The sequence below is a fragment of the Tursiops truncatus genome, chromosome 7 (genome assembly GCF_011762595.2).
Source record: "Tursiops truncatus isolate mTurTru1 chromosome 7, mTurTru1.mat.Y, whole genome shotgun sequence".
NCBI classification, from domain to species: domain Eukaryota; kingdom Metazoa; phylum Chordata; class Mammalia; order Artiodactyla; family Delphinidae; genus Tursiops; species Tursiops truncatus.
Window position 1 is genome coordinate 46,375,918 of NC_047040.1, and position 21,139 is coordinate 46,397,056.

General features: G+C 33.6%; 1 protein-coding gene across 13 annotated transcripts in view; it reads left to right on the top strand.

The window, feature by feature from the left end:
- The window catches only part of CALCRL (calcitonin receptor like receptor), a 107,336-nt gene that overhangs the window by 77,952 nt on the left and 8,245 nt on the right, over positions 1 to 21,139 (top strand). For all 13 annotated transcript variants that reach the window (XM_073807505.1, XM_073807504.1, XM_019931547.3 and 10 more), the window contains 6 exons: positions 6,434 to 6,560; positions 9,464 to 9,617; positions 10,956 to 11,016; positions 11,100 to 11,166; positions 17,995 to 18,213; positions 18,369 to 18,410. In XM_073807505.1, the coding sequence (XP_073663606.1) occupies positions 6,434 to 6,560; positions 9,464 to 9,617; positions 10,956 to 11,016; positions 11,100 to 11,166; positions 17,995 to 18,213; positions 18,369 to 18,410 (670 nt within the window). The remainder of the gene's footprint in view (positions 1 to 6,433; positions 6,561 to 9,463; positions 9,618 to 10,955; positions 11,017 to 11,099; positions 11,167 to 17,994; positions 18,214 to 18,368; positions 18,411 to 21,139) is intronic.

The window sequence follows — 21,139 nt, forward strand, 5'->3', positions numbered from 1 at the left end:
TTGCTATTACTGGTTTATGGAGAAGAGTCCCAAGTATGGAAATATAACTGAATTAAAGAATTTGGACTTATTTTAAAGAGTAAATTTATTATTTAAACTATAACTAAATGTTAAAGATTACATATTTATGTTGATTTTTCTAATAAATATGCAACTTCTTTATAAGTGTATTTATAACGTATATTTAAATGTAAGTACTATTTAAGCATAACTGAATTTTCATGGGAACAAAATGACAAATTATTTTAAGAATGTTAATGATCCGCTGCTTGGTGTAAAAACTATACAGTTACTAGAATGGATTAAAATTTTGTAATTTGAAATAGATAACACAAATAATATAACATCTTTCTTCCCCAAATCATAATATGTTTTGCAATCTGGTTTCCTACTCTTGCAGACATAGTTTATTTTCCTAGACCATACCCACTGATATGACTATATATGAGGAGAAGGCAAAGCAAAGTAAACCCTCCCAACTGTAGCATCTTTTTAGTAGTTAGGGAAAAACAAAACCCAAGAATGACTGGATATTACATTGCTAACATTTGCTGATGGAACATTAAGATGTAACGTAAGAGTAAGAGCTGCAGAATCAGAAAGTCATTTAGTATGTTATGTTCTTTAAATTTAATTTTCCTCATTTAGTATGGAAAAAAAAAACAGTGTAGAGTTTTGCCTTATGCTTTATTCACATTGTCTGTCCTTCTTGTCCCTCAAAAACCTTAAGCTTTAACTTTTAAAAAAAATGTTCGACACAGGATGCTCTCTTTGCTTGAAATGCTTTCCTTCCCTATCTTCTGTTTCAGTTCTATCTGGAGTATTCCCCTCACTCTTGCCACAGTCTTTGCCTATCTCCTAATTCTATTTTAACTTCTAAAAAGCATATAACACTATGTAGAATTACTTTATGTAATATATGTGTCTATTTACCCTCCACTGTCCCATGAGTAACATGAGATCAGGATCTTGCTCTGTGTTGTTCACAACTGTTTCCCCAGTATCTAGAAACAGTGACAATATATTATTATGCATCAAAAATAGTTATGTGACTAAATGAATATTAAAGGAGACAAAAGCCTTATTATTGATACTTTATTAAAAACTTAAACGTTCAAATTCAAAAGATCACTTAATAGGATTGTGACCTGGAGCAGCTTACCTCAATTTTATTAAAGGATAATGATATTTCAAGGGGTTGTTAAATGAGATAATGAATGTGGAGTACTTATCTCTGCACCTGGGATATTGTAAAGCCTCAATATCATGGTGTATGCTATTATTATGAATTTTATCTCTAAAAGGGTTGTTTGTCGGTTTTGCTTTTTGGGATTTTTTTTTTTTTTTTTTTTTTTTAGAGCATAAGAATCACAGGCATTCAGAAAGCCAGACTATTTCTTCTCTGGTTTTCTGCCCATTAGGAGACCAAGAAGCACACTTGCACTGGGGCAATTCACACATGAGAGCAAACCATTTGGCCACATAAAATGAGCAGGTCTCTTCCTTATGCAGCCTGTATTTATATGTAATATTAAATGAGCAACTTTGAAAGGCATGGGCAGTGGAGGAGAGAGCATGATAGAGGAAGGGCAACCATTTCCTCTCTAGCAGGACTTGACTGAGCACCTTGGTTGAAACACTCTTGGACTCTTTCTAATCTGGCTGAATGGATCACCAGCAGCCTCCAAAAGAGAGCTAATGCTAGAGGTTATGTCTACTTTGTGTCACATAACCAGGTGATTCCATCAACTCAAAGTTCCATTGCCAGTAGACAAAAGATAGCCATACTGCTTATTCTTTTAATACATTTATTGCTTTCTGCCTGTTGTTTTTGGCAGTGTTCCTATTGGCACAGGCTTTCCTTTCGGATACATGATTTGTGTTTTCTTGTGGAAAAAGCTGAGCATTTGGAAATTAAATTAGATAAACTAGCATAAGGAAGTAGTACACTGTAGAGTGGGCTATTCTTTTATTGCTTGTATTTCCTCCTTCCATGACTAGTTTTGCTCAGGATTAGTACTGAGGAAAGTAATTTGGAAATTTCGACCTCATGTCAAAACCAAATGGGAATCAAAGGCAAGTATTTTGTCTATACTGTGGCAGAACTTTGAATATGGAGCAGCATAATACCTGGCATCAGCATGATAAGGAAAGTGGAAATTTGCAGACAACTCCTTGGGAAGATAATTTAGGTTGCTTGATCTATTGCCCTTCATCACATGGAAATTATCTTTCTGATGCTGAATTCTTGTGTTTTGTAACAAAAAGATGACAATGTATCATTGCGTTACTTAAAACATGGGCAGTTTTATATTACTGACACGAACCTTGATGCTATTTTATTGTTTGTGAGAGAAAACCATTAGAGAATTTGATTAAAATTAACCGCATGAAAACTATGTTAAAAATAATAGTTAACTTGGAATGTTCACTATAGGTTAGATATTACGCTTAGCACTAGACATGATTTAACTCATTTAACCTTCCAGCCAATCCTATGAAGTACTATTGTTATCCCTATATTACAGAAAAGGAAACTGAAACTGAGGATTAGAGTTTTTAAATAACTTGTCCAAAGTCACACTTTCAGTAGGTGGCACAAAAAGAGAATTGAAAGGCATGGTTACATTACACATGGAATGTAATTGTTTTGCTGCCACACTTATGCCAACTGCCTCTATTACTCTGCTTGTCAAAATTGCATATTGAAATAGTGTTCTAAAATAATTATATGTAGAGAATATGAAATGGAAACAATCCAGACCCACAAACCACATTTTCTATTCTATGGTTATGCTAGGATAACATTTAAAGAAAGCAGACAGATATTTTTGTAAAACATTCTATAAGCCTATAAAACAACTTTTAAAATATTTTGAATAAATAATCACATTAAAGAATTTAGGATAGGTTAAATTGGTTGCAGATTAACATTTGAAAAAACAGCAAAATATTTTAGTATTTCATTTAAGCAAACCAGTGTGTTTACCAAGTACATATTTTGGTTTTCATTTTCAAGTTTATTTTATTTGGCTTAATGTACTTATACGTATTAATGAATATGTTTAAAAGAAAACAATACTCATCACTAGAAAAATCTGAACCATTTTTATCACTAGACATTGAGAAAAAACATGTCAGATGGCATCTGTCTACATTTAAGTTACACAGAACCTGGAGGAAAAAATCGAAGAAACCAAAACTATAGTCTAGTATTGTAGAGAGTAGGACTTATTTTACACAACACAAACTGAAATGATTTGGCAGTGGTTCAGTATGCTACAACGATATAGACAGCTAAACAGGATATCAGGGTTCCTAATGCAGAAGTATATGGTTTGAGTCATATATGGTAGATTATCTATGTTGACCATACTACTTGGATAATTTTGTATAACACTCAAAATAAGCTTCATGTGTCTATTGAAATGATTTCATGTGTCCTCTTAAGTATTTGTTTGGTTTTGGCATTCAAAAATTCATTTACCATAGAATTTCACTCTATCATTTCAAAATTTTGCCCATAATATGGCATTGTTTGGGTCTAAAAGAGGGAAATATGGTATATTCTTTTATCACATAGTAAGAGAATAAGAAACCATTTTTTTGGTGACTGTAGTCACAATAATTACATCTTTAGAAGAGAATAGATACCAGCAGCTCATTTTTTTTTTAACATCTTTATTGGAGTATAATTGCTTTACAATGGTGTGTTAGTTTCTGCTATATAACAAAGTGAATCAGGTATACGTGTACATATATGCTATCTATTTTACATTTGGTAGTGTATATATGTCAATGCTACTCTCTCACTTTACCCAGCTTACCCTTCCCCCTCCCCGTGTCCTCAAGTCCATTCTCTACATCCAGCAGCTCATTTTTAAGTCTTTAACTTTCAAGCAAGATTGAGGTGGGAGTAGAGTCATTAGAAAAGAGGGGATTCTCAGAGGAACAGAAATACAGACTATCATAGAGAAGAGAAGGAAGTTTAAATGAACACAAGGAAAATTAAACTGGTTTTTCAACTAACTAGTTGGCCTTTTATTTTACGTATTTTCAATCTTTTCACATGTGAATACTATAAATATCAACAGTTATTATATAAATGCTGTTTGTTTTATGTTCCTCAGTTCATATCTTTCAGCTCTTACTTCTACAATGAATTGCTATTTTTGAAAGCCTTCTTCAATGTTTGTTTTCCTGCATTCCAATTTACTCTTTACAAATATTTCTGACTTGCTCTGTAAGCAAACCCTCCTAGTCTTTTGGTCATAATTTGAAAAATATGAAATTTTGTTTATGTATATATGTCTTAACCAATGGACCTGGATATAAGTGTGTTCAGCAGAAAAGGGCAAAACAACCCAGTTAAGGAAAACATTTTATTTTTTTTCCCATGATGGAAGCTGAGTTATCTAAATTCTGTTACTAAAAAAGGGCATGGGTGTTTTATAATTGCATGGATAAGCAGTTTTTCCCTAAACAATAGTTGGCACTCCATAGACACAGGGTAAGCCCAAGACAGGCATTTTAAAATAAGACCATGTTGACAAATTTTATGTGTTCATAATTTTCAACACAGAAGAGTGATAAATTATAAGAAATAAACTACACATAATATGTATAAATGATTTGAAAAGAATATTTTTTATTAGACCTCTCCTCATATTCATTAATTCTCTTCACTCTCAGTAAACACAAGCACTCGTGTCACTGCTGTGGCATTTTATCAAAAATAGAGCCATCTTTGCCTCAATGTTGACTTCAGTTAAAGAGCAGAACTCATGATACTCCTTAATTCAAAAACTTTCAAAGATTCTTCTTCTCTATAGAGTATCATTTTTACACTGTTCCTTGATCCCTGCCTGCTTCTCACTACTGTCATGCACTGCAAAGTCAAGTCAAGTTAAAGACTCTCTAATATGAAAATACTAGCAACTCTCAGCTGTTTCTATTTTGATGGACTCCATCTGGACTTCACAACTGTTGGTATATGACTATCTCACACACAATGATTGATCTGAGGGCCGTCTTGTTCATGAAGCCTTTCAAAGACGTTTCCCTGATAGCATCTACTTCTGTGAAAGGCATGTATTGAAATTCCATAAATTTTGATTTGGATTGGATTCACTTTCAGATCCTTTAAAATACTAGAGCTATATACACGATCACAGACCTTTAGCTGCAAGAAATTTCAGAGACAATATAGCCTAAACTTTGCATTTTAAATATAGAAAACCTTGGCATCCCAGCCTAACTATAATATCCTGGGCACATATTCTATTTAAAATAAGGTGATATAGTGATAAAACTAGGTTAAAATCTCAAAGTTTCCAAAGTAGAAGTCATTGATTTGAGTTATATAAGGCAGATTATCTAGGTTGATCATATTAATTGTATAACTGTGTAAAACCCAAAATGAGCTTTTAACTCTTTGTAATGAAATGATTCCTCATGTCTTCCTACATATGTTTTGTTTTGATATTAAGTGTTCAGTTTCAAATGGATTCCTTTATATTATTTTAAAACTTTACCCATAATAAGCCATTGAATAATGCTTCATAGAAGAGGTAGTACTTAAATTGGTCTTTGATCATGGGTAAGGCAGTCATATACAATCTTGTAGAGCAGATGTGGATTCAATCTGAAGACCAGCATTACTTGTCACGAATGACATCTGCTCCTGAAATCTATTTCTATATGAACTCCATTTAGGCAGTTTTAAAATTTTGTTTTACACATGAGGACCTTCAGTAAAAGGAGGTAATATTTTTATATCTTATGCGTGGCTGGGCCAATTGGAAAAAAATTCAGTGAAGCTGAGCAAACCTCATTGGTTGCTAAATCTATATTTTTATCAACTCATTTCTTCTAAGTACAATGTTATTTTTCTCATGATTGGTCTACATAATCACCACTACCACATAGGAGCTATATAAACAGAACAACCATAAATAACCATAAACAGGCTATATAAATAGAACAGCCTATGTGGTATAATGAAAAGACCATTATCGATATGAGAATCTGATGACAAATCCAAAGTTTTCAAATTAATTAGCTGCATGATTTTTTGATCAATTATCTATTTTCACTGAATTTCAGTTTCTACATCTTCAGAATGAATTAGAATATTAATCATGATGAGAGATTAAGGGAAGAAATTTATGTAGAGGCCTTGTACAGACAAATTTCCTTTCCTTATATATGTTTACATGTACTGAAGCAACTCATGTGTCTCTATGCTTTAAGGAATTATAGATTTTCCCCAATTAAAATTTTATCATGAGTAAATCTTGGGGAGAAAAAATAATTCTTCCAAATTTGGAGCAGCTGCTATGAATTGTGAATGTATCTTATTTGAATGATTATTAATACAAAATGTGGAAACATTTTATGATGTCAGCACACTTTGGTTTCTCTTGCCTTTCAGGAGCCTAAGTTGCCAAAGAATTACCTTGCACAAAAATTTGTTCTTCTCTTTCGTTTGTAACTCTATTGTAATAATCATTCATCTCACTGCAGTGGCCAACAACCAGCCCTTAGTGGCCACAAATCCTGTAAGTAAAATGAAGTTTAGGTTCAAGGGGTTAGTGGGGAAGAAATAGGAGAGGTGGGGGGCAGGGGTAGATACATGTATATGTGTGTAATTAAGTACTAATATATGTATATTTTATGTCTGCCATATAAAGAGTATGTATATGTAGCTATATTCCAATTTAGAAAGGTAAATATATCTCAATATTCCCCAAGTTATAAATATTGAATAACAAAAGGAAGAGTAATTTCTTTGTTTCAGTTACCTATACATGTTAAATGTCTTCACCTCATTTATGGTTAGAGTCTTACTGCTGGTGGGACATAACATTTCCTCAATCAAATTTTAAAAAAATCAAGCAAAGCAACTAACTGTGCAGTTAGAGAAAGGCAGCACGTGAAAATGGAAAATTTAATTTAAATTATATGTTTGGTATCAGGCTGACTTTAAAGAGTTAATAAAACCAGGGAAAATGAATGATGCCTATATAATATTGAACTTTATCAACATAAAATTTTTCAAGTGCTCTACCAAATCCTAACTGTCTCAGCAAATATTTGTAAATTGTTCCCTTACAATCCCTTTGGAAGCACAGGTTTTAGGATAAATATAAAAAGATACACAAAAATAAGCACAGAGACTATCACAATACAAAAGCTATATTTTAAAAATATAACCTGACATTTACAATACAATTTTATCTATTTTATGCAAGTTATATGCATATGTAAGCTATATTTAAATTAAAATATCTCCATAAATAGCAAGCATATATTTGATATTTTTTAATTGCCTGCTTTTATATTTGTAGTATCTATAATACAGTTTTGGATGTAGATTTGGGAAGGGTGTGTATATATGATATATAAAATAGTTTTTATATAAAAGATTAAGGTTAAGATTATAAAAGACTAAGTTCTGGTTACTGAAATCGGGGAAGGGAAGGAATTTTCACTTAATTGTTCAATAAACGATACTCTCATATGTGTTTTATGTGTGCTTTTAGGGTAATTTCCAAAATTCTAAAATTCCCTGCGTTGTTTGCACATATGCATCTGGATGCTTAATCTTGTATATGTTCCACTCTAAAGTCACTGGGTGAGGAAACACTGGGGTATAATTAGCAATATAAAAAATTGGCAAATATCCTGCCATTTTAGAGTGCATTTCTCTAGAGCAAGGAAAGTCAGAGTTTTGTCATGAAGCTTCAGAGAAAGAGACTCTAAATCTTACATTTATATACATGTGATACTGTTTATCACATAAATTGCAAAATGTAGTATAGTTACTTTTAATGTATTCTTGGAAAATTTATTGTCTGTTTATATTGCCAATGCCATCATAAAAATATTTTTCTAAAGCATGCTTTAAGTTCTTTTTATCATAATAATTTATAGATTAAATTTTTAATGAAATCAGGAGTTGGAAGCCCAATTAGATATATGTGTCTAAAAACTATACAGATAAAATTTTGAAGCTGAAGCCTATCATTTCTATATAACATAGTTAAATAACTCAGCTTTATTTTTGAGAGAACTTTTTAATATAATGTTTGACATCAATGTACAATATTTAAAATTTAATATCATACATTCTGCAGATGTATTTAATAAAAGAATAGTTTTATAAATATCCTCAGTCAGAAGGCATTATGTATGGTCGAGAAAACAAAATTTTGTTCAGGATGTAGCTTTGATTGATGTTGTATGAATTAGCAAATCATTTAACTTCTCCAGTACTCAGTTTTTATCTATAAAGTATGTGGCTAGTGATTAATCATGCCTCACAGAATTATCTCAGGGATTACATAAAACAATACATACTAAAATATTTTTAAGCTAACTTATATGCCAATGTTATTACTACTATTCTATGATAATACAATATTTATTTTCTAGTGCATTTAATTTCCAGGTTTCCTTTTAGTGAAAAAGATATTTATTTCAAAAACAGTGATAATTGCCACTAAATATTTGAGTTCCAGTCTGGAAACTGGAGCTGATGGGAGTTAATTGGAGAGCTTTAAATTTATTCCCCTTGTTAAGGGGTAAATATCTCTTTTACTCCTTTGTATTTTCTTTACCCAATATTTAAACCTCTCTCTTCCTGTCTCTTTGAGAAAGTGAGACCTCAGGAAAAGAGGAAGGAAAACCATAACTTTTTTTTCTTTTTACCTACATGAAACCCTCAAACCCCGTATTTAAATAAAACAAAGAATGGGCTCATTAGATTATTATTTAATAAGTATCTGCACTGGTAGCACACGATATGCAAGACTTCCTAAGTATTTGGCACTTTTCATGAACTGCTTTTAAAATTATTAAGATTTTTCCAGCAGAATGCAACAATCGAGGAGTTCATGATGACATGGTTAAAATAGATGTAAATTCATTCATGTGCAAAACTTTGATACTTGTAATTACACAATAACTAAAACAATATTAAGAAAATACACACCCACTAAATGTAATAAATTCGGCATTCACACATTTCCTGGGAGGTGTATCATTTTAAATCTCTGAAGTCAGTGGCTAAATACTTTAGAGGCACCATTAGATGGGGATGAAGACTGGCTTTTATAAATCTGAATCATTAGTAGGAAAGATTTTGTGTAGAGGAGAGAAAATTCTGTGTTTCTGTATAACTAAGCTAAACTAGAATATTGCTTTACACGTACATTTATAAACAACTAAATATGGATTGCTTTCTGGGAATTCCCTGGTGGTCCAGTGGTTAGGACTCTGTGCTTCCACTGCCAGGGCCCAGGTTCAATCCCTGGTCGGGGACCTAAAATCCCCCAAGCCACATGGCACAGCCAAAACATATATATATACACACACACACACACACACACACACACACACACATATACATACATATATCTATATATCTATATTTAATATATATATCTTTCTTTCCTCATAGGTTAGCTGTAAAGTGTTCCAATTCATTCATCTTTACCTGATGGGCTGTAACTACTTTTGGATGCTTTGTGAAGGCATTTACCTACACACACTTATTGTGGTGGCTGTGTTTGCAGAGAAGCAGCACTTGATGTGGTATTATTTTCTTGGCTGGGGTAAGTGCCATCATGCATATCTACTGACTCATCTTTTAAGAAAACTTTTGGAGGATGCAGAGTTCCTTTGTAATAAAAATATTCTTATTATTAATCATTTTTTAAACAATATCAAGTGATTAACCTTTGCTCATTGTTGTAAATTAAAATATTTAAAGTACCACTGACTCACTGTTTTCGGTAACCACAGGTCAATTAATAATACAATTTTTTTCTATTTAATATTCCAGTGTATATTTTGGCCAAATATGTAGTGACTAAAACAATAGAATTAGAATCATAAATTAGGGATCTATTCTGAATCTCCTTTTTCCTCATGTGCCAAATGAGGGCATTGGGCTTAACCAGCTTTGAAGTTCCATTCTAAAAATGATTGTTTAAAAAAATTGTTATTTTATTTTAAGAGTAGAGGCAACAGTAACTGAATAAAGACAGCCAAAAAAATCTGCTTTTTCCACACAATCTCGTGACATATTATTCACAAAGCAAAAAATAATACACTTCTAACATATTTTTTAAAAATAACCAGAATAATACAAAACATAAAATGCTGAAAATGAATTCACTGTACATGAATTCAAAAGGACTAGTTTCCAGAAACATAACTGAAATGATACTTATCTATCTATCCATGTATCTACCTATTTATCCAGTCAGATAATAGATGTAGATATATAGAGGTATGTACACACACACTATATATTTTTTTACTGAAATAAATATTGTTCCTATTGGTTGTTTGATATTATTGATAATAAAAGTGTCATATATATATTTTCCAAGTGAGTCCAATTTTTGCTCAATTATATGTATGTATGTGTTGAGGCTATTAGTACACTCAGGTTACCTTTATAAAATATACCTTCATTTTACATTTGAAAGATCTGATTTAGAATGCTAAGAACATGCAAACTTTCTGATATATAAGCCATCTCTCTCTCCCTTCTCTTCTTCTTCACATAGTCAGTCTCAACTTCTTCCCACATCTGATTGGTCAGTTCCATCTTATGGAAGATATGTGGATGCTGAATTTCTTCTAAGCTTTTGAGCCCAGGCAGCACATTTATGAACTTAGATCTGGAGTCCACTGATTCAAAATGGCCCAGATTAGAAGAAACTGTACACACACACACACACACACAAGCCTGAAGACAGATACCTAATACTTCATCACATTTACTGTATGAGTAGACAGATAATATTTACATCAGAAGCACACAGTGACCAGCTATTTTTGCTCCTAGAGTATCTCTGAGTTTCATATTTCATGACATATTTTAGGAATTCCATCTACAGAGAAAGATGCCTATTTATTTTCTTTTTGTTTGACATTTACAGGATTTCCACTGATTCCTGCTTGTATACATGCTGTTGCCAGAAGCTTATATTACAATGACAAGTAAGATAATCTCTCTTTTTGATTTCAATTGGAAATAATTACAATGAAAATCTTCAACATAATTTCCCTGCTTTTTCCCTTAGCTGCTGGATCAGTTCTGATACCCATCTCCTCTACATTATCCATGGCCCAATTTGTGCTGCTTTATTGGTACGTAATTAAAATGCTCCTTTTTTCATCATTGTTCATAGTTCAACTTTATTTCCTGAAACATCTGGCCTATGGTATCCTTCAGGATCTCAGTAGACATAGACAGCATACTCACAGTGTTTGATTGAAGAGGGTTAAAGGAAGGTGTTATATTTGAAGTGTTGGCAGGAAGAGGAAAGGAACTAATTCATAAGGGATGGTGAGACACCAGGCACCAACAGTGGGAAGCTGTTATCATGGATAGGCTTTAAGAGGGGGTTGGGTGAGTGCTAGGAGGGGTAGCCCAACAAGAGGTCTGGCCTTGGGTAGAGGAACACAGCTACTGTCAAAACCACAGCCTGACAGGGAAAAAGGAGAAAGAAATACTCAAACTTCTCTCTTTTCCCATGCTCTGATCTCTTGGATCCTCCCATTGGCCAAACGCAGCAAATGCCAAGGGTAAAAAAGCCTTGTGATGATGCAGTCCTCAGACATGCCTCAGAGCCTGCTGGGGCGCAGAGCAGAGAAGGGCAGAGGATGGATCTAGTGAGTGGGGATGGCAAACAGGAAAAACCACACACCTGTGATGGTAATAAGACTAATATCCCCGTAAAGAAAAGACTTTAATTTGGAAAAAGAAACTATTGCTTAAACTGTTGTTTTATTATAATGATCAGCACTTAATCCAAGTGCACGAATTGGACATTTTTAAGTGTGGTTGCAGGAAAACAGAAGTCAAATTCAGTGCTTTTATTACATTGTTTCAATGGGGAAATAAATTAATCTAAATTAACATGCCTTCTCTCATAGAGCATTAGAGACCAGATTGCAATTACAGTCTTTAAGACTGTAACTATAGCTGATATTTAATTATATATAAAAAGATGAAGGGGGCACATTTCTCAGCCAAAATACTAAGCTTCCTAACCCTTCTTTTCAGATCCTTTTTTTAGAGAAATATTCTATTTATTTTACTACATTTTCTAGCTGCAATTTAGTATGTGGTTATGCACTATTCAAGCTATTCTCAAGTGTATCACTGTTATTTTCAAAAGTTTGCCATAATTAAGAGGGTAAATTTTAGAAGCTGATTGCCTGGGTTTGAATTCTTCTACCTCTTACTTGCTATGTGACCTTATGCAATTAAACTCATCACTCTGGGCCTCAAGTCCCTTATTTGCAAAACAGAGAATGTAATTACAGATACTTCTAATTTTTTTTAACAAGAAATTAAATGAGTTAATACATAAAGAGTGCTTAGCCTGGCATGTATAAATCATGGAGTAAGTGTCAAATTTCTGGTTTGTGCTTGGCTACAGAAGACAGCCAGTTCAAAAAATCAACACATGAAATTTATTATTATATCTCATGGAAATTTTAATATACCTTAGTGCAGACTTTATGAAAATTTCAGAGGCAGGAGCATTTCCTTCCCTTGCTACTTGCACATACTAGGAACATGTATAACACATTGTTTAAGCTATATCCTGAGAAGTCCTAGCTTTGTATTCTTGGAAAGAACCAGCATTGAAACCTAGCTCTACCATTGCTGGTTGTGTTTCTCAGGGCAAGTTCTGTTTTGTTTTGTTTTGAGCCTCTCTATGCCTTTGTTTTCTCATCTATGACTATGCAGTAATAAGAATAAATACCTCATAGGGTGTTGTAAGGATTGAGATGTATCCTGTTAAGCAATTAACACAGTGCCTAGAATATAATAAACTCTCAAAAAATGCTTTTAAAAGATTCTTCACTTATAATTTCTACATGATACCATGATTCTGTTTTGAGGAAAATACAAAGAAATTAAGATTCTTTTTTTGGGCCATCCAGAAGCTTACAGAACAAATACAAGGCAAAATTTTATTATAAGAGATCTGGCTCTAGAGAGGGGTATGTGATTCAGAGTCCTAAATCAGAGAGGTTCAGGAAATAAGTAAAAGCACCTAACAAATGAAAAATATAACAGCAATTAACACAATCCTTGGAAGAGCCTGTCCACAACAACTTTGGGAGGGAAGAGTAGATGGTGCAGTTAGGATAAAATATCACATAGGAATATAGCCCATCAAGCTGCTCAGTAAGAAAGGAAGTGAAAATCCACATTATTTGCAGAAAGCTTTTTCCATTTTTCTGGCCTAACCAAAGATTAGGAGCCTATTTTTCTAACAGGGTAATATGATCTGTCCTTGTTTAAGCTCTAGGGCTCCTCACTGGTCCTGGCCAATTCCAAGGTCTTGGGAGGGGCTCTAGCAATTTTTTATATGGTCACATATTTTTGTACAATTTTTATAAATGAAGAGATTTCAACCACAATCAGTTTCTTTCCACTCAGACTTCCTCTGTCCCATATTCCCTCGAGCAGGGTGGTATTGGAGTGTCTACAGCACTTTTGAGATCTTGCTAAGGGGAAGTTGAGAGGGGATACGGTTAATTTGTGTATAGTGAGAGATGTTTAGGTCACTTCAGTGAGCAGTTAAGTGATTGCTGGCTAATCTAGTAGAGGAATGGCTTCCAGGAATCCTGCTGCCACTGGGTTGATTCACAGGGCTTCCTGCCATGACCCTAGGTGGTATCATGATGTGAAAATGTCCTGTTGTACCTACGACCATCTATGTGAACTTTATGGGTATTGGAGTAAAAACAAGTTTCTTCTCTTTTCCTTACCTAGTTTTTCTCTAAGATAGATGAGATTCAGATGTAATTCATCTGAAATTCACTATTCTTGTTCTATTTGTATTTAAAATAAATGGAAGTATTTGCAGAAAAGAAAGTAGGATGACTTTCTAGTTTCTAGGTTCACATTTTAAATCAGACTTGCTATTTGGAGAAGCACTTTGCATTTAGAAATTTTTATATAATGGGCATTTAAATTGCAACATTTATAGTGATTTTTATAATTTATGATTTTTGCATATTAGGATTATAAAATATTCTAAATTCTAAATTTATAAGCAGATAAAATGGCATTATTACTTTTTATTCAATGGGCTGGTAGTAATTTCCACTTAGTCAAAACTTTTAAAACAGTAATGAATGCTTGGGAAGGGAAAACAGTAGGATGGGTGGAATAACAGCTGATGTGTTGATTCATCATGTTTCATTCTTACACCTGTTGCAATAGCTTATTCTGCTTTTGTCTTTAGCAGACAGTCCTGTGTCTGTAACCATGTTACTTTTCATAGATGTGTTTCCATCAGGATTATAGTTAGCTGTTTATTTTTGAAGCATATGTTCCATTGAATTCTCTAAAAGAATAGAATATTTTTATGCCCAGTTATTTTCATAACACATGCCTTAAATCAGCAAATGTATGTTATTTTTTCATTGCTTTCTACATTAAATGAGATGCTACCATTATTTTTCTGATTAAAGTATGTGGATATAAATTGCATAATAGTACACAGTTTGAAATTTTTACATTATTAAACAAAACACAGATGCTAGAAGTCAGGGTGAGAAAAAAGGAAAGAGAACAGCATAGGAGAATAAGAGCCCGAAGGGACTTTTCTGGGGCTATTGTCCATAATTCTGTAGAAGGCGTAAGGAATAGGCATAGAGGATATAGACAAAAGTAACAGATATTGACATGGATAAAGATAAGAAAGAGAGAACGTAGTATTCAGGAAGAGAGAGAGAAATGTATTTCAATAGAACTCTTCATTTCTTGAACACTATATATATATTTTTCACATCTTTATTGGAGTATAATTGCTTTACAATGCTGTATTAGTTTCTGCTGTACAACAAAGTGAATCAGCTCTATATATATACATATATCCCCACATCCCCTCCCTCTTGAGCCTCCTCCCCACCCTCCCTATCCCACCCCTCTAGGTTGTCACAAAGCATCGAGTTGATCTCCCTGTGCTACGCAGTAGCTTCTCACTAGCCATCCATTTTACATTTGGTAGTGCATATATGTCAATGCTACTTTCTCACTTCGTCCCTGTTTCCCCTTGCCCCTGTGTCCTCAAGTCCATTCTCTACGTCTGCGTCTTTATTCCCTCCCTGCCACTAAGTTCACCAGTGCTGTTTTTTTAGATTCCATATATATGCATTAGCATAAGGTATTTGTTTTTCTCTTCCTGACTTACTTGACTCTGTATGACAGACTCTAGGTCCATCTACCTCACTACAAATAACTCAATTGCATTTCTTTTTATGGCTGAGTAATATTTCATTGTATATGTGTGTCACATCTTCTTTATCCATTCATCTGTCCATAGACATTTAGGTTGCTTCCATGTCCTGCTACTGTTAAATAGTGCTGCAACAAACATTGTGGTACATGTGTCTTTTTGAACTATGGTTTTCTCAGGGTATATGCCCAGTAGTGGGATTGTTGGGTCATATGGTAATTCTATTTTTAGTTTATTAAGGAAGCTCCATACTGTTCTCCATAGTGGCTGTATCAATCTACGTTCCTGCAAACAGTGCAGGAGTGTTCCTTTTTCTCCACACCCTCTCCAGCATTTATTGTTTCTAGATTTTTTGATGATGGCCATTCTGACCGGTGTGAGGTGATACCTCATTGTGGTTTTGATTTGCATTTCTCTAATTATTAGTGATGTGGAGCATCTTTTCATGTGTTTGTTGGCAATCTGTATGTCTTCTTTGGAGAAAGCTTTATTTAGGTCTTCCACCCATTTTTGGATTGGGTTGTTTGTTTTTTTGATATTGAGCTGTATGAGCTGCTTGTATATTTTGGAGATTAATGCTTTGTCAGTTGCTTCATTTGCAAATATTTTCTCCCATTCTGAGGGTTGTCTTTTAGTCTTGTTTATGGTTTCCTCTGCTGTGCAAGAGATTTTAAGTTTCATTTGGTCCCATTTGTTTATTTTTGTTTCTATTTCCATTTCTCTAGGAGGTGGGTCAAAAGGGATCGTGCTGTGATTTATGTCATAGAGTGTTCTGCCTATGTTTTCCTCTAAGAGTTTGATAGTGTCTGGCCTTACATTTAGGTCTTTTATTTGTTTGTTTGTTTGTTTGGTTTTTTGCGGTACGCATGCCTCTCACTGTTGTGGCCTCTCCCGTTGCGGAGCACAGGCTCCGGACGTGCAGGCTCAGCGGCCATGGCTCACGGGCCCAGCCGCTCCGCGGCATGTGGGATCTTCCCAGACCGGGGCACAAACCCGTGTCCCCTGCATCGGCAGGCGGACTCTCAACCACTGCGCCACCAGGGAAGCCCACATTTAGGTCTTTAATCTATTTTGAGTTTATTTTTGTGTATGGTGTTAGGAAGTGTTCTAATTTCATTCTTTTACATGTAGCTGTCCAGTTTTCCCAGCACCATTTATTGAAGAGGCTATCTTTACTCCACCGTATATTCTTGCCTTCTTTGTCAAAGATAAGGTGACCATATGTGCATTGGTTCATCTCTGGACTTTCTATCCCTGAACACTATATTTTTAAAGTTTCATGTCTCCCTTTCAAAGAGAATGATTTGTTTTGGGGAAAGTTGTAAACTCATAGTAAGTTTATAATTACAGAAAGTAATTGACAGAAGGCCTTGTTGGGTGCCAAATTTTTTTATATCTAGGATGATCTAGGTTGAATATCAACTGGTTCCAATATGTGATTCAGCCTCCTCATAAGGATAAAGAGGATTATATTACTATCATGGGGAGCTGTGAGGATTGTTGTTACACACATACACATACAAATAATGCAGGAAGGATAAACCAAAAAGATGAAAATGGTTATTATGGTATAATACATATTTGGTAGGTACCTAGTATGAACACTAATACAGAGTAGACACTTAAAATAATTAGCCTTTGCTACAAACAATTATTTCCTTTCTTTGGGCTGAAAATGTTCAGAAGCTTTGGTTTTTTTAATCATAGCAAAATTTTAAAATTTTGCATAAGAAAATGAACTAAGCAAAACAATCAGATATTACTTAGCTGAAGGTGGTCCACAATAATTCCACCATAAATTTATTTTTTAAAATCTAAGCCTATTAAGATTGATGTACTTTTTAAATTAATAAATCACAATTCCATATCCAAAGGAAACAAGAACACTATGTTAAAGAGATATCTGCACCCCATGTTCATAGCAGCATTATCCACAATAGCTAAGACATGGAAACAACTTAAGAAGTTATGGTATTTATACACACACACACACACACACACACACACACACACACACACCACAATGGAATACTATTTAGCCATAAAAAATAAGGAAATCCTGCCACTTGAGACAACTTGGACGGGCATTATGCTAAGTGAAATAAGTCAGAGAGGGAAAGACAAATATTGTATGATCTCACTTATATGTGGAATCTAAACAAATAAACAAACAAACTCATAGAAAGAAGAGAACATATTTGCGGTTACCAGAGGCAGGGCATGGAGGAGGAGGAATTGTAGGAAGGTGGTTAAAAGACAGAAACTTCCACGTTTAAGATAAATGAGTATGAGGGATGTGATGTACAACATGATGATTATAGTTAACACTGCTCTATGATATACATGAAAGTTGCTGAGAGTAAATTCTAAGAGTTCTCATCATAAGGTAAAATATATACAATCTTTGGTATTTCTATGAGATGATCGATGTTAGCTAAATTTATTGTGATGATCATTTCACAATATATGTAAGTTAAATCATGCTATGCAACCTAAACTTATATAGTGTCACTTATGTCTCAGTAAAACTGGGAAACATATGAAAAAATTCAGTAGCAGAAATACAAATTAATATTTAGGCAAATATTCTCATCAATAGAACATATTCTTGTGTACTGAAAATATTCTAAGATTCATAAAAGATCCTTCAATAATGATTCTTAATATTAAATATGAAATAATTTCCATATGCCATTTTATTTTCTTTTAGGTGAATCTTTTTTTCCTATTAAATATTGTACGTGTTCTTATCACCAAGTTAAAAGTTACTCACCAAGCAGAATCCAATCTCTACATGAAAGCTGTGAGAGCTACGCTTATCCTGGTGCCATTACTTGGCATTGAATTTGTACTGTTTCCATGGCGACCTGAAGGAAGGATTGCAGAGGAGGTATATGATTACATCATGCACATCCTCATGCACTATCAGGTATGGTGTTCTTGCATCAGGAAGGCAGCTTGTGAAATTTGGTTTTAAATTTACATATAGCTTTGGTTTTATTTTTAACTATATGTGCATCAAGTTGGTTACAAATAATGTATCTTTTCCATTTGGAATCAGATAATTCTATTTTTCTTTTACAGGGTCTTTTGGTATCTACAATTTTCTGCTTCTTTAATGGAGAGGTATGGTGATTGATTTTATTCCTCTTATCATTTTGTATTTGCAATACTTTTTTACTTTAAGAAATTAGACGGAATTATAAATTCCCTAAGAACAAGTATTTCAAATTCCATTTCTGTCAGGAAAAAGAACCATGGAATCTCTTTTACTAGATGTAACTCTCCTTCCCAAAAGCTCAGGTCATATTGGAGTTCAAGGCTGGGGCAAATTCAGCCTCACTTTAAAATATTCCATCAATGACTTTTATTCATCTAGTCTTTCGACCTACCTCTTGAACTAATCCTACTAATTCTGGACTTTGTCCTAGGTACAATGTTAGGCAATCCTTATCCTCATAGAACATACACTCAAATAAAATTGGGTCATTTTTATTTTCCCCCTTTCTCTGGGTTTTTTTTTTCTCCTGGGAAGAGCTGCAGTGGGTTAGGAAACAGAAGAGCCCTCTGATTTGTAACATGGAAATGTGCTTTTGGATATTTCAAGATTTTTATCCAATATTTTTTTTTCTAATTGGGAAGTTTCAGGCATCTTAGAAACTGGTACCATATTTCTTATGCATATCAATTGGGCTATAACTCAGTGGTTTGAGCTATATTGATTTAGTTCTTTATAAGATTTTAATCTACTTGACAAAATTTAACCTGTTGGAGGATTTTGGCAAAATTCAATAAAGTTTAGAAATTCAGACAGCAACTAATGAAACATATATTTGGTAATGGTGAAGCTTATCACAAAGCTTCAGATGGGCAACACATGGAACCAGTCGTCATAACTTTATAAGAACCATCTCTATACAACTAATCAATGTTGGAAATCATGTACATGTCATGAAAAACTATAAAATATTGTTTTCCCTTGTTTATGTAATATTTTAATTCTTTCTCTTAGCATACAATAAAATTTCATATTTGATTTCTTAATCAATTTTAAAATATAGATATTTATTTTATATATTTATTTATGTATAATGGCATATAGAACTATCAAACATGGTAGACTATATTTCATATCTTTGAGTGGTGTCTCCATGATTCTTCTGCTGTATCGAGGACAAGAGTGACTTTTTCTGAAGTCAGTGAGAAGTAGGGACAGAGAATGCAATTAGGAAGAATAGATACATCATCTGTTTTGATAATAAAATTCAATTAGCATTTATTATATAACTCTATAAATTAATTATTGTATAAACTGAATTAGACAATCCAATTTCTGCCTACATAGGACTTTACAGTTAAATATAGATGAGAAAGCTACAGACAATATGCCATAAAGCATGTATGAAATAAGATACACGTTTGCATCTGCAGAAACAGATTTGATTTTTATAAAGGGTATTTTTTAAATGTACAAATTATAACCACTAGTAAAATATTTTGTGATGGAAGGCAGTGTAGAATAAAGGCGCTGACACAGTAATGCATTTAAACCCAAAGATGCCTTTTTGTTCCTGGCTGTAACATCTTGGGAAATATTCTGAACTTCCAGAGGTCTCAGTGTGTACTTTTATTAAAGGGAAATAAAAGCAAGTTCTTTACACAAATCTCACAGAGATTAATGTAAACTAGGAATATAAAGTTTTTAGCACCATGCCCCACCCACAGTAGATACTCAGTACATTATAGATTCCTTTTTAGATTTGTCAAATCGCTCATTTACAAAAATATATGTACAAATGGGAACATTAATCATATCGGAATCAAATCTCAAATTGGCCCTTATATTTAGAAAAAGTGCCCAGGGAATATCTAAATTAATGCCTAACACTCTTATTGCACTCTACCTGTGTAAGGAAAAGAGACACAGGCCTTGATCTTTTGCCATGTTCTAAAATTGAGAAAACTTTGGCACTGGAAAATTACAATAAAAAATCTTTGAGCCAACTTGTTACCAAATCCTTCAGCATCTCACAACATCTCCAATATTTGTCCCCTTGTCTTCATCTCTAGATACAATCCCTGTTTGTGTATGATTCATTTCTCATCTTAAGAAATACTATAATGCTTCCTTTTTTTGTCTCTTTGCCTCTAGTTTTTCCCACTCTCATAACATGAAGACACAGCTGCCAAACCCATTTTGTGTGGTTCCAACTATGTCATGTACTTCTTGAAATGATTTGCTCAGGCTTAGTTTCCTTCTTGCTTTCCACGTCAGGTCAAAGAGCTTGCCTTTATCTTAATATCTCCATTTATTTTTTATTCTCACATTTTATTTTTATTTATTAGCCAAAATATTCCTAGTTGCATTTCTCACTAGTTAAATAACTGTGGCTTGACAAGTACTCAGGTCACTTTCATCTCATCTCTAGTCCTCTTAATCAAAAAAATGTGCACTGTTAGCATAAACTAGGGACTCTAGACATCAGAAGGGCCCTCCCTAGTCTCACGGGTATCTTTAACAACACCTGAGAGTAGATATTTTTACAACGTGAACAAAAAGATTTGTTGAGAATAACCAAACTCACATCCTGTAATGAGAAGTAGGTAGAATTTTTATATACAGCTCTATTAAACACCTTTTAATTGATTTAGGTTAAGCAGTGTAGAGTTGGTTTCTTATCAGGTACTAATGGTCATATAAACCCATATTCTTTATATTATACAAAATTATATATTGCAATGTTATATTCTAAAAAGTTGGCCTTACTACTTATATAACACTTATGTGTAAATTAATGAAAACACTTTCATATCTTTAATAACATCAGGCAGGCTCTCTTGCCATCCAATGGCAA